The 14,206-nt window shown below is 44.7% G+C and overlaps 1 protein-coding gene across 2 annotated transcripts in view; it reads right to left on the bottom strand.

The window, feature by feature from the left end:
- Positions 1-10,206, bottom strand: part of LOC115157589 (collagen alpha-1(XI) chain) — a gene marked incomplete in the record, with an annotated part of 129,459 nt that extends 119,253 nt beyond the window's left edge. For both annotated transcript variants that reach the window (XM_029705972.1, XM_029705973.1), the window contains 1 exon segment: positions 9,814-10,206. In XM_029705972.1, coding sequence (XP_029561832.1) covers positions 9,814-9,928 — 115 coding nt within the window.
- Between the last annotated feature and the right edge of the window lie 4,000 nt (positions 10,207-14,206).

The raw sequence follows: 14,206 nt of genomic DNA, 5'->3' as shown, positions 1-14,206 counted from the left end.
TGATGGGAGCCATTAGTCTAGCAGATGAAGGCTTCTAGAAAGATCTACAGTGGGGTCTGGAATTATTATATAGATCAGCAAAAAATTCTATATAAAATACATCATTTTGTATGCAAAATTTGAAGAAAAAAAATGTAATTTAATGCTAATACAATTGCTCAGAGAAAAAAAATCTCAAAAAGATAGGGGTGGAAATGATTGGATCCCCTGTTTTCAATACTCCAGCACCCTCCCCTTGCGAGGATAACAACACTGACTCTTTTTCTAAAGTGTTTTATGAGATTGGCGAACACATTGGGAGGGATTTTAGACCATTCCTCCATACAGAATCTTTCCCAGATCCTTGATATCCTTCATCTGTGCTTATAGACTGGCCCTCTTCAATTCAAACCACAGGTTTTCAATGGGGTTCAAGTCCGGAGACTGAGAAAGCCATTGCAAAATGTTGATTTTGTGGTCAACCATTTATTTTGTTGATTTTGATGTGTGGTTGGGGTTATTGTCTTGCTGGAAGATCCTCTTGCGGGCCAAGTGTCTAATGGCAGAGGCAAGCAGGTTTTGGGTGAAAATGTCTTGGTACTTCGTAAAGTTCATGATGCCGTTGACCTTTTTTTATTTTTTTTAAATAGATATTTAACGAGGCAAGTCAGTTAAGAACAAAATTCTTATTTACAATGACGGCCTACCCCAGACAACACTGGGCCAATTGTGCGCCGCCCTATAGGACTCCCAATCACAGCCAGATGTAATACAGCCTGGATTCGAACCAGGGACTGTAGTGACACCTCTTCTACTGCGATACAGTGTCTTAGACCACTGCCTCACTTAGGACTTTAACAAGGGCTATAGAATCAGTGGAAGCAAAATAGCCACATACCGTCAAAGATCCACCACCGTATTGTACAGTAAGGATGAGCTATTTTCAGCATATGCATTGTTCCCACCGCTGGTGTGCGTGACCAAAGACCTCTATTTTAATGTCATGTGACCACAGCATCGGTCCCAATCCAAGTGCCAATGCTGTTTAGCAAACTCCAGGCAGTGATATGGTCAAATGACATGAAAATAGAGCTCTTTTGGCCACGCAAACCAATGGTGAGGTTTGGCCTTTCGGGAGAAAAATGCATATGTAGAAATGGGCCCTGGTCAAAATTAGATTTATCTTTGGCAAATTACAGGAGTGGCAAGGACTGGAATGTAATAGCTAAACAGAGACGGAAACCAGGCTAACTGCGTACCAAATGGTGCTCTCATTTAAACCCGTGGCTCCAAAAAGAACATAGATGAAACAGGCTATTAGGACTAGAAGGGGGGAATTCATAGCTCACTGATTTAATGATAATGATCAACAGCATTCTCAGTAAAATTGGATCCACTGACAGTGGAAGAATAGGTCTAATGGGTTTGGTCCCAAATCTCACTCAAAGAAGGAATTTCATATGCAATATTCTGACTGAGCTTTTAGTGATGATTAAAAAAAACGGGGTTAATCTCAGAGTGTTTGATCCACTGACAGAATACTGTTATAAGTTTGACCGCAGTCTTTGTAGGTGGAAAGACATAGAAATAGGTTCTCCGGACGTGCTACCTTATCCCAGACCTGCTGTTTTAAACTCTCTAGAGACAGCAGGAGCGGTAGAGATACTCTGAATGATCGGCTATGAAAAAGCCAATTGCCATTTACTCCTGAGGTGCTGACCTGTTGCACCCTCGACAACCACTGTGATTATTATTATCTGACCCTGCTGGTCATCTATGAACATTTTAACATCTTGGCCATGTTCTGTTATAATCTCCACCCGGCACAGCCAGAAGAGGACTGGCCACCCCTCATAGCCTGGTTCCTCTCTAGGTTTCTTCCTAGGTTTTGGCCTTTCTAGGGAGTTTTTCCTAGCCACCGTGCTTCTACACCTGTATTGCTTGCTGTTTGGGGTTTTAGGGTGGGTTTCTGTACAGCACTTTGTGACATCAGCTGATGTAAGAAGGGCTTTATAAATACATTTGATTTGATTTTTGATTTGATTTAAATAGAAGGGAATTTAATATGCAGTCTGATGGGGCTCTCAGAGTGTTGGATTCATTGACAAAGTAACAGGAAGATGGTCTGATCCAACTCGGCTCTACCTCCCTTCCCTTCTCTCTGTGGGAAAAGTGTTTTACAGGGTTTAATAATGAAGCCTTTGTTATAAAGCCCTGATGCAGCTCTGAGTCACTCATAAGACACCATACAATGAAACCATTGGAGACTAGGCCAAAAATGCACTGATGCAGGAATAACAGACTCTACGGATGGAATAAGTAAATAAATTAAATAACTATTCTAGAAGTCATTCAATTCTATTATTCTAGAAGTCATTAAATTATATTACTCTAGAAATAATTCAATTCTATTATTCTAGAAGTCATTCAATTCTATTATTCTAGAAGTGATTCAATTCTATTATTCTAGAAATCATTCTGTTCTAGAAGATATTCTAATTCCCCTTTCAGATTCAAGCAGTGGTGAACCATGTAAACTCTATACAGCCTACGGATTTGAACCGTCAAAAAGGGAGTTGTCTGATTAGAAAGACAGTCGTTAGAACAGAAGCTGAGATGAGAATGATTCTTACTGGACATACATTTCTCTAAGACCATTTTCCCCACACCTGTTCAGAGGGGTTTACAACAACAAAAAAACACTGCATTTTTATCACCCCCCCAAAAAAAATAATATCACTGTCTACAATTTTCATAAAATTATAATTTCATCATCTCCCTAGCAACATCTGGCCTGTGTTGAAAGGATGTGCTGATGTTGCCGTTTCCTGTTCCTGCTTGGTGGCCAGGTGGGGGTCCTGGGGGGGCGGTGCTAGTCAACTTGCTGAACACATTAGGAGGCCTGGCACTACTCTCTATATCCACACGTCTCGCTCTCTCTCTCTCTCTCTCTCTCGCTCTGTCTCTATATATCTCTCTCTCTCTCCCTCCCTCTGTCTTTCTATATCTCTCTCTTTCTCTCTCTGTCTCTATATATCTCTCTCTCCCTCCCTCTGTCTTTCTATATCTCTCTCTTTCTCTCTCTCTCGCTCTGTCTTTCTCGCTCTCTCTCTCTCTCTCTCGCTCTGTCTCTATATATCTCTCTCCCTCCCTCTGTCTTTCTATATCTCTCTCTTTCTTTCTCTCTCTCTCTCTCTCTCTCTCTCTCTCTCTCTCTCTCTCTCTCTCTCTCACTCTCTGAGTCCTACAGTAGTGTAGTCACTGTACTTTAACCCACAATAAGAGTCCTACAGTAGTCACTGTACTTTAACCCACAGAACAAATAAAAGTCAATTTATGAGGTAACTTCACCAGAAGTTAAAAATCTCTCCCTTTTAGAAAATACCCCATAAAAGCACAAAGTAGTCGCTCCGGCTTGTCTGTATTGTCCCAAGTACTGCACTTTTGGGGCGGCAGGTAGCCTAGCAGTTGGGCCAGTAACCGAAAGGTCGCTGGTTCGAATCCCTGAGCCGGCAAGCTAAAAAAATCTGTTGTTCTGCCCTTGAGCAAGGCAGTTACCCCCCCCCCCCAACAACTATCTCGCTGGGCACCGATGACGGGGATGTCGATTAAGCCCCCCCCCCCCCCCCTTCACCTCTCTGATTCAGAGGGGTTGAGTTAAACGCAGAACACACATTTCGGTTGAATGCGTTCAGTTGTGCAACTGAAGAAAAGAAAAAAAGGAAAGAATGATGCTGGACCAAAGGCCTCTCTGTGAGCTGCTGCAGTACTGCATACCTCCAGAGCTTATTTATTCCAGATGTGTTGAGTTGGCCTGGAATCCCCTCCGTCTTCCTCCTTTCCTTCCAAACCACCTCCTCACAGAAGCGCTCAAAAAAAAAATGGCAATATCCCAAAACCATTAAAGCCTCAGTAAAAAAAATCATGCAGGGCCTTTGAAAAGCAGCACATCTTTCAGAGGTGGTGGTAGAACGCTAAGTGTGACGAGTTTAAGACATCTTGGATGCAGTCATTGCTATCTATCATTCCACCCCATTATACAGAATTCTAAACCACATTCTATATAATGATAAGGTACAGATACCACTACAGATGTAAAAAGAGATTTGTCTACAGTGTTACGAGTCCCAGTCCCCACAGCAGTTATAGGATATCCACTAGAAAACCTCATCATAGACATGTTGTCTTGTCTAAACTAACAATTCTCACACCTCTGAATGCCAGTCCTCTACCTGCCTGTCTCCGGTCAGGGCGTCTTAATATACTGTCTTTCTGAGTCCCAAATAGCACCCAATTCCCGATATAGTGCGTTACTTTTGACCAAAGCTCTAGGGAATAGGGTGCCATTTGAAATACACATCTGGTAGAGACGTTTGATACAAGCTGTTTACCACAGCAGCAACACAGCTCTCTGCCTTCGGTTGTTTCTTTGGACACTTTCAGTGTTGGATTGCTATGATTGCGCAGTGTTGGATTGCTATGATTGCTCAGTGTTGGATTGCTATGATTGCTCAGTGTTGGATTGCTATGATTGCTCAGTGTTGGATTGCTATGATTGCTCAGTGTTGGATTGCTATGATTGCTCAGTGTTGGATTGCTATGATTGCTCAGTGTTGGATTGCTATGATTGCTCAGTGTTGGATTGCTATGATTGTTCAGTGTTGGATTGCTATGATTGCTCAGTGTTGGATTGCTATGATTGCTCAGTGTTGGATTGCTATGATTGCTCAGTGTTGGATTGCTATGATTGCTCAGTGTTGGATTGCTATGATTGCTCAGTGTTGGATTGCTATGATTGCTCAGTGTTGGATTGCTATGATTGCTCAGTGTTGGATTGCTATAATTGCTCAGTGTTGGATTGCTATGATTGCTCAGTGTTGGATTGCTATGATTGCTCAGTGTTGGATTGCTATGATTGCTCAGTGTTGGATTGCTATGATTGCTCAGTGTTGGATTGCTATGATTGCTCAGTGTTGGATTGCTATAATTGCTCAGTGTTGGATTGCTATGATTGCTCAGTGTTGGATTGCTATAATTGCTCAGTGTTGGATTGCTATAATTGCTCAGTGTTGGATTGCTATGATTGCTCAGTGTTGGATTGCTATAATTGCTCAGTGTTGGATTGCTATGATTGCTCAGTGTTGGATTGCTATAATTGCTCAGTGTTAAAATACAATTTGGATAAAGCCATAAAGGTAATGTATCGTCTTCACGGTATTAAAACGAATTAAATTAAAGCACATTCTGGAAGCATCTATATTACATACTCTTTCCACTATGCTTTCCTACAAAAGAGGGGTGCTCAAATTTTGCCTACCTTTCGTGATTAACTTCTAAATTCCTGCTTTTTTGCCTTTAGGCTCTCTGGCTGTTGGGGCTCTTTGGGTTGGTTTAGCTAACGTGTTGGGGTGTAGGCTATACATCTCTGTGCTGTATCTTTGGGTTGGTGTATCTAACGTGTTGGGGTGTAGGCTATACATCTCTGTGCTGTATCTTTGGGTTGGTGTAGCTAACGTGTTGGGGTGTAGGCTATACATCTCTGTGCTGTATCTTTGGGTTGGTGTAGCTAACGTGTCTCTGTGCTGTATCTTTGGGTTGGTGTAGCTAACGTGTTGGGGTGTTGGCTATAAGTCTCTGTGCTGTATCTTTGGGTTGGTGTAGCTAACGTGTCTCTGTGCTGTATCTTTGGGTTGGTGTAGCTAACGTGTCTCTGTGCTGTATCTTTGGGTTGGTGTAGCTAACGTGTTGGGGTGTAGGCTATACATCTCTGTGCTGTTTCTTGTCACCACCATCTATCCAGAGTTGGCAGCATAAGTGACAATTACAGTGTCCTGGAAAGCCTGTAAATGTTTGCTAGTCACATCATGCAATTCTGGTCTGTTTAAACATCACACAGAGGAGGAGGAGGAGGAGGAGGAGGAGGAGGAGGAGGATATATGGGCGATGAGGGGCAAGCCATGCCCGTGTGGTAGTGAGATATTCCATTATGGATGGGTATCTAGTTCAACAGGCTATCTGGAATAATGTGAAATGGGAGCGTGAAGGGGGTGGAGGTTTAGGGGGAGGGGTGGAGGTTTAGGGGGAGGGGTGGAGGTTTAGGGGGAGGGGTGGGTGGAGGTTTAGGGGGAGGGGTGGACATTTAGGGGGAGGGGTGGGTGGAGGTTTGGGGGGAGGGGTGGAGGTTTGGGGGGAGGGGTGGGTGGAGGTTTAGGGGGAGGGGTGGGTGGAGGTTTAGGGGGAGGGGTGGAGGTTTAGGGGGAGGGGTGGAGGTTCAGGGGGAGGGGTGGAGGTTTAGGGGGAGGGGTGGAGGTTTAGGGGGAGGGGTGGCTGGAGGTTTAGAGGAGGGGTGGGTGGGTGGAGGTTTAGGGGGAGGGGTGGAGGTTTAGGGGGAGGGGTGGAGGTTTAGGGGGAGGGGTGAGGTTTAGGGGGAGGGGTGGGTGGAGGTTTAGGGGGAGGGGTGGGTGGAGGTTTGGGGGGAGGGGTGGAGGTTTAGGGGGAGGGGTGGGTGGAGGTTTAGGGGGAGGGGTGGAGGTTTAGGGGGAGGGGTGGAGGTTCAGGGGGAGGGGTGGAGGTTTAGGGGGAGGGGTGGAGGTTTAGGGGGAGGGGTGGCTGGAGGTTTAGAGGAGGGGTGGGTGGGTGGAGGTTTAGGGGGAGGGGTGGAGGTTTAGGGGGAGGGGTGGAGGTTTAGGGGGAGGGGTGGCTGGGTGAAGGTTTAGGGGGAGGGGTGGGTGGAGGAATAGAGGGAGGGGTGGGTGGACAGGACATTCCAAACACTGAAACTGTCCAGACATAAAGAAAAGCAGTCTGGGTACTGGAAGTTGGGGGCACCAATTCATAGATCAGCTGACATCACAGACTGACATCTCACCAAAGATGGAACCTCTATAGACCGTAAATCAGCAGTCTACTGTAATGTGTGGGGTATCAAATCAAGAAAGATAAACAAATTGTAAGTTAAAATGTTAAAATGATTAACCCATAGATGCATGGCACCCATTCCGAAACCTCTGGGCATATTTTTACATTGATTAAAATACGCAAGTCAGATTACATTTGGCTTGGCTAACTAGCAAGCTCGCTAATACGTTGTGAATAATGCAGTAACATCAGATAAACAGCATCAGTATTTAAGCCCCCAGCTGCAAGAGGTAAGTGGACTGCGCTTTGCAGAGGCTCGCTTTGTAAGGGGCTTTTCTGGACCACTGCTGAGATGTAGTGGTTTTACTAGGGCTTTTACAGTCCCACGAAGCAGCACCCAGGTGGGTGCTACATTTCAGTAGTGGGCGATCCAGCCTACCTACGGAGGAGGAGGAGGAGGAGGAGGAAGAGGAGGAGGAGCTGTAAACATCGATAACGATGAGGTGCCCGATGAAGAGCTCCGTGACTTGTCTGTCAGACGTTTCTACCTCCTTCCTTACAAGATACTAACCTTCTGAACTGCCTATCATCTAAAGTTGTGGAAGACCATCACCCAAGAATTGTGGGAAGTGAAGACCATATAGTGACCAGCAGTAGGAAACACAGTTTCTCCACTCTACCCTGGTCACCACTAAGCCCAATAAGTCTCCACTCTACCCTAGTTACCACTAAGCCCAATAAGTCTCCACTCTACCCTGGTTACCACTAAGCCCAATAAGTCTCCACTCTACCCTGGTAACCACTAAGCCCAATAAGTCTCCACTCTACCCTGGTTACCACTAAGCCCAATAAGTCTCCACTCTACCCTGGTTACCACTAAGCCCAATAAGTCTCCACTCTACCCTGGTAACCACTAAGCCCAATAAGTCTCCACTCTACCCTGGTTACCACTAAACCCAATAAGTCTCCACTCTACCCTGATTACCACTAAACCCAATAAGTCTCCACTCTACCCTGGTTACCACTAAGCCCAATAAGTCTCCACTCTGCCCTGGTTACCACTAAGCCCAATAAGTCTCCACTCTACCCTGATTACCACTAAACCCAATAACTCTCCACTCTACCCTGGTTACCACTAAGCCCAATAAGTCTCCACTCTGCCCTGGTTACCACTAAGCCCAATAAGTCTCCACTCTACCCTGGTTACCACTAAACCCAATAAGTCTCCACTCTACCCTGATTACCACTAAACCCAATAAGTCTCCACTCTACCCTGGTTACCACTAAGTCCAATAAGTCTCCACTCTACCCTGGTTACCACTAAGCCCAATAAGTCTCCACTCTACCCTGGTTACCACTAAGCCCAATAAGTCTCCACTCTACCCTGGTTACCACTAAACCCAATAAGTCTCCACTCTACCCTGATTACCACTAAACCCAATAAGTCTCCACTCTACCCTGGTTACCACTAAGCCCAATAAGTCTCCACTCTGCCCTGGTTACCACTAAGCCCAATAAGTCTCCACTCTACCCTGGTTACCACTAAACCCAATAAGTCTCTAAGGTTTAGTGGTAATCAGGGTAGAGTGGAGACTTATTGGGCTTAGTGGTAACCAGGGTAGAGTGGAGACTTATTGGGCTTAGTGGTAACCAGGGTAGAGTGGAGAAACTGTGTTTCCCTACTGCTGGTCACTATATGGTCTTCACTCCTACATTATAGAGAGAGCATCGCCTCACGGGCTACAGTACTACCTATACGCAGCAGCATATTCTCTTATGGGACAACAGTGCCTCATACCGTTTGTGTTGAGAGTCTATGAATCATTTAAAAATATTCTGATACCAAATAGGGAAAATGCCCCCCAAAAAATAGGCAAAAGGGGTGAACTGGTAAAGAACGCTAAACGCACATCGGGGAAGTCACGGTGACTTAGCTTATTATTGACATTTGTCAATAGTTTGGAAGAGAGCAGTTCAAATGTATAAACATATTATTAGCCATAACGATAAGATCTTTATTTATTTTTTTGTAACATCAATTGATAACACGTTTCAAAACCAGCATATAGTTCCACTTAATAATTCATGTGTGGAAGGTTATATCCTACATCATTCTCGGTTTTAAACCAACGAGCACCTATGGCTGCTGTACAGTCAGCCAAACTCTCTAAACTCACGCGTAAAAGTCGTTGCCTTCCCTATTACGCGGTTCCATTGAAGATACCTGGGATATCCATATCAATACTCTGACGTTACCTATCACAACAACCCAAAACGTGCAGCTCTCCAGTGGCTACACGATTTTATAACCAAGGTGTGAGAATGCTACCTCGACCATATATATGGAATCCTTCTCCAGATAGCCGTGTCCACACACACCTAGCGGACCACAGGGACAAACAAAGCCTATTTGTCTGGCTAAACCCTTTAAAACATTCGCCGGAGAGCGTCCTGTGCGCACTTTTAGTTGCCGTAGTGTGCTACCACAACAGCGTGACACGTACAGAACCACGGGCGAGACCCTATTTTGGGGGAATCACGCTGCGATCTGGGAGACGAGACGACAGCACCTGGATGAACGGCGCGGGGGTTTACCGCGGACGGGATGGAAAAGGCTTGGAAGTAGACTACCTGGTGGATTTCAAATCGCTATTTAGGTTAAGGATAACAGAAATGGGTGGCATTGGCATTATTTGGATCATTCTTATATTTGATCATGGATACGCATGTGGTGACACATAAGTCATGCGTTTTAGGCAATGTCATGATATTAGTTAGCTCAATTTTTCTTTCAGTTGGCTGTCAACCTCAGAAGCACAGCGCAGTGATTGTGGAAGTGGCCCTATAGATGCGCTCTCATCACTTGATAAGGCAAACCTGGGGGCAAGGATGCCCCTGTCTGTCCCCAAGAAACACCAGGGAGAGTTTGCCATGTGAACGGTTCAAGAAACGCGTTCTCCAACGACAGTTCCTTACCTGCTTTGACATTGACGGCTTGCAGAAGGAAAGTGATAGTGACGATGGTGGTTAGAGTGGGGTCCCACAGACAGCTTTTCGTTTTCCACCTTGTGGACCATCTTTTCATCTCCATTGTCACTCACTCAGCTACTCAAAGCTCCTAAAAAAAAAACGGGCGACTTTTCAGTACAAAATGTAGGTCCTTTTCCTTCCACAAATACAGAAAAAGGACGGTGTGTTGGTTATTTCAGTTACTACAACAAAGCCATAAGTGCAAAACAGTACAGTTTTTTTTTCTTTAGAGCCAAACTGGGCCCTCCTGCTCCTCTCTCCCTTAGCCCCAGCCCTTAGACTGAAGGTGTTTGGGCTTTTAGGAAAAAAAACGAAGACCTTCGATTCCCGGAGAGCCGGGCGTGGGAGGGGAGGGGAGGGGGGATACGGCAGCAGGAAACTGACAGTTGGAAAATGTTCCGTTTAGCGAATCATGGGCTGGAAAGTTGTCTTCGGTCCCGCCCATCAACTGTCAGTCAAGACTGGCCAGAGGTCCTTGGTTACAGCAGGCGTTAGGGAGTCGCATCATTTATTCTTCAGATATCATATTGTCATATGGAGATAGACGGAGGGAGAGACGGGGAGACACTGATGCGTAACAACGCTATAATAAGGCAATGGGCTATCTAGAGTTAGATAACAGATCATTTGTAACTTCCCCTGGTGTTATTGGGGTTTCTTTATAATCTAATTAAATCAAATCCATTTTTTATGGCAGCAATCTAAGTAAATAGCCTAACTAAAAAATACATGATTTAACCAAACTATAAAATAGTCTCAATGAATTACTTGAATCATAATAGTTTTATTAGTCATCACCTGATTGTAGATAAGGGATGAAGCTCTACTTAAAATGTATAGCTGGAGGGTTTTTGGCTGCTAATGTATTTTAAACCTGAGTTTAAACCTGAGTTAAACCTGAGTTGTTCCAGAAATTTCTTGAATCCATGAGAAATGAGAAAACACATGAAAAGGCTAAACACCCAACAAGATGCCCAAACTGTGATACGAAAAGCTTTATTAGTCAAAATTAAATGTTTTCCAGATTGTAAAAGATTTCTATCAAAGCCACCTTCTTTTCAAAGAAATAAACTTTGGGAAGCAAGCTGAAGGCTGAAAATAGTTATTGCAAAAAGAGAATTGGATCAGAGAGTGGAAACAGGTGGTAGTTATAGAACACTGGAACAGAGAGTGGAGACAGGTGGTAGTTATAGATCACTAGAACAGAGAGTGGAGACAGGAACAGAGAGTGGAGACAGGTGGTAGTTATAGAACACTGGAACAGAGAGTGGAGACAGGTGGTAGTTATAGAACACTGGAACAGAGAGTGGAGACAGGTTGTAGTTATAGAACACTGGAACAGAGAGTGGAGACAGGTTGTAGTTATAGAACACTGGACCAGAGAGTGGAGACAGGTGGTAGTTATAGAACACTGGAACAGAGAGTGGAGACAGGTTGTAGTTATAGAACACTGGAACAGAGAGTGGAGACAGGTGGTAGTTATAGAACACTGGAACAGAGAGTGGAGACAGGTGGTAGTTATAGAACACTGGAACAGAGAGTGGAGACAGGTTGTAGTTATAGAACACTGGAACAGAGAGTGGAGACAGATGGTAGTTATAGATCACTGGAACAGAGAGTGGAGACAGGAACAGAGAGTGGAGACAGGTGGTAGTTATAGAACACTGGAACAGAGAGTGGAGACAGGTTGTAGTTATAGAACACTGGAACAGAGAGTGGAGACAGGAACAGAGAGTGGAGACAGGTGGTAGTTATAGAACACTGGAACAGAGAGTGGAGACAGGTGGTAGTTATAGAACACTGGACCAGAGAGTGGAGACAGGTGGTAGTTATAGAACACTGGAACAGAGAGTGGAGACAGGTGGTAGTTATAGAACACTGGAACAGAGAGTGGAGACAGGTGGTAGTAATAGAACACTGGAACAGAGAGTGGAGACAGGAACAGAGAGTGGAGACAGGTGGTAGTTATGGAACACTGGAACAGAGAGTGGAGACAGGTGGTAGTAATAGAACACTGGAACAGAGAGTGGAGACAGGTGGTAGTTATAGAACACTGGAACAGAGAGTGGAGACAGGTGGTAGTTATAGATCACTGGAACAGAGAGTGGAGACAGGTTGTAGTTATAGATCACTAGAACAGAGAGTGGAGACAGGAACAGAGAGTGGAGACAGGTGGTAGTTATAGAACACTGGAACAGAGAGTGGAGACAGGTGGTAGTTATAGAACACTGGAACAGAGAGTGGAGACAGGTGGTAGTTATAGATCACTAGAACAGAGAGTGGAGACAGGAACAGAGAGTGGAGACAGGTGGTAGTTATAGAACACTGGAACAGAGAGTGGAGACAGGTGGTAGTTATAGAACACTGGAACAGAGAGTGGAGACAGGTGGTAGTTATAGAACACTGGAACAGAGAGTGGAGACAGGTGGTAGTTATAGATCACTGGAACAGAGAGTGGAGACAGGTTGTAGTTATAGAACACTGGAACAGAGAGTGGAGACAGATGGTAGTTATAGATCACTGGAACAGAGAGTGGAGACAGGAACAGAGAGTGGAGACAGGTGGTAGTTATAGAACACTGGAACAGAGAGTGGAGACAGGTTGTAGTTATAGAACACTGGAACAGAGAGTGGAGACAGGAACAGAGAGTGGAGACAGGTGGTAGTTATAGAACACTGGAACAGAGAGTGGAGACAGGTGGTAGTTATAGAACACTGGACCAGAGAGTGGAGACAGGTGGTAGTTATAGAACACTGGAACAGAGAGTGGAGACAGGTGGTAGTTATAGAACACTGGAACAGAGAGTGGAGACAGGTGGTAGTAATAGAACACTGGAACAGAGAGTGGAGACAGGAACAGAGAGTGGAGACAGGTGGTAGTTATGGAACACTGGAACAGAGAGTGGAGACAGGTGGTAGTTATAGAACACTGGAACAGAGAGTGGAGACAGATGGTAGTTATAGATCACTGGAACAGAGAGTGGAGACAGGAACAGAGAGTGGAGACAGGTGGTAGTTATAGAACACTGGACCAGAGAGTGGAGACAGGTGGCAGTTATAGAACACTGGAACAGAGAGTGGAGACAGGTGGTAGTTATAGATCACTGGAACAGAGAGTGGAGACAGGTGGTAGTTATAGAACACTGGAACAGAGAGTGGAGACAGGTGGTAGTTATAGAACACTGGAACAGAGAGTGGAGACAGGTGGTAGTTATAGAACACTGGAACAGAGAGTGGAGACAGGTGGTAGTTATAGATCACTGGAACAGAGAGTGGAGACAGGTGGTAGTTATAGATCACTGGAACAGAGAGTGGAGACAGGAACAGAGAGTGGAGACAGGTGGTAGTTATAGAACACTGGAACAGAGAGTGGAGACAGGTGGTAGTTATGAAACACTGGAACAGAGTGGAGACAGGTGGTAGTTATAGAACACTGGAACAGAGAGTGGAGACAGGAACAGAGAGTGGAAACAGGTGGTAGTTAAATAACACTGGAACAGAGCTCTCAGTCTCCCTCTCTGTCGCTCGAGGGCACCAGGCTGACTTTCATTAAACACACCTGTCACCATCATTACGCTCATCAGCGCTCATTGGACTCACCAGGACTCCTGCACGTTTTGATTGCCTTCCCCATATATGTCTGTTTCCTCTGTTTCATCCACGTGAAAGCATTATTGTCGTTTCCGTTTCCCCTGTCCAGACTCTGTCTGTATTCTGTTCCTGTCCATGGTTATTAAATGTTCACTCCCTGTACCTGCTTCTCGTCTCCAGCGATCCTTACAAGAACACAGAGTGGAAACACAGGTGTTAGCTATAGAACATTGCGTTTTTGTCCCAAATGACACCCTATTCCCTATAGTGAATGGTCCATAGGGCTCTGGCCAAAAGTAGTGCACTGTGTAGGGAATAGGTTGACGTTTTGTACGCAGCCATTACACTTGAGTTGATTTTCCACTGTGTGACATTGAAAGACATATTAACGGTAATAGTGTAATGGTAATTATTGTCACACATAATCCAAAACCACATTTAGGGTCATTTTTCAGTGATTACAATAATCACAAAACAGACATCAAATAAATGTTTATTCTACAGTCAGAAGAGATTAGGAGTGAGTTGGAAATGTACAAGTTATTCTAAATATACATTATTCTAAATTCAGGATAGATAAGGATATAGTTTGAAATTAGACGTGTTTATTCAAAAGTCAGGATGGATGAGGAGTTAGTTGGAAATAGGAAACATGAGTTTGGGATGTAGCCATATAAACGAGTGGTTTGTCAGTCCTCACTTGTTAAAATTTTTCCCTCCTGTCCATAATGATCACGAGGATCCCCATA

This window comes from Salmo trutta, chromosome 21 (genome assembly GCF_901001165.1).
Source record: "Salmo trutta chromosome 21, fSalTru1.1, whole genome shotgun sequence".
Lineage (NCBI taxonomy): Eukaryota > Metazoa > Chordata > Actinopteri > Salmoniformes > Salmonidae > Salmo > Salmo trutta.
Note: the sequence above shows the minus strand (reverse complement) of the source record. Positions and strands in the feature narration are given on the sequence as shown.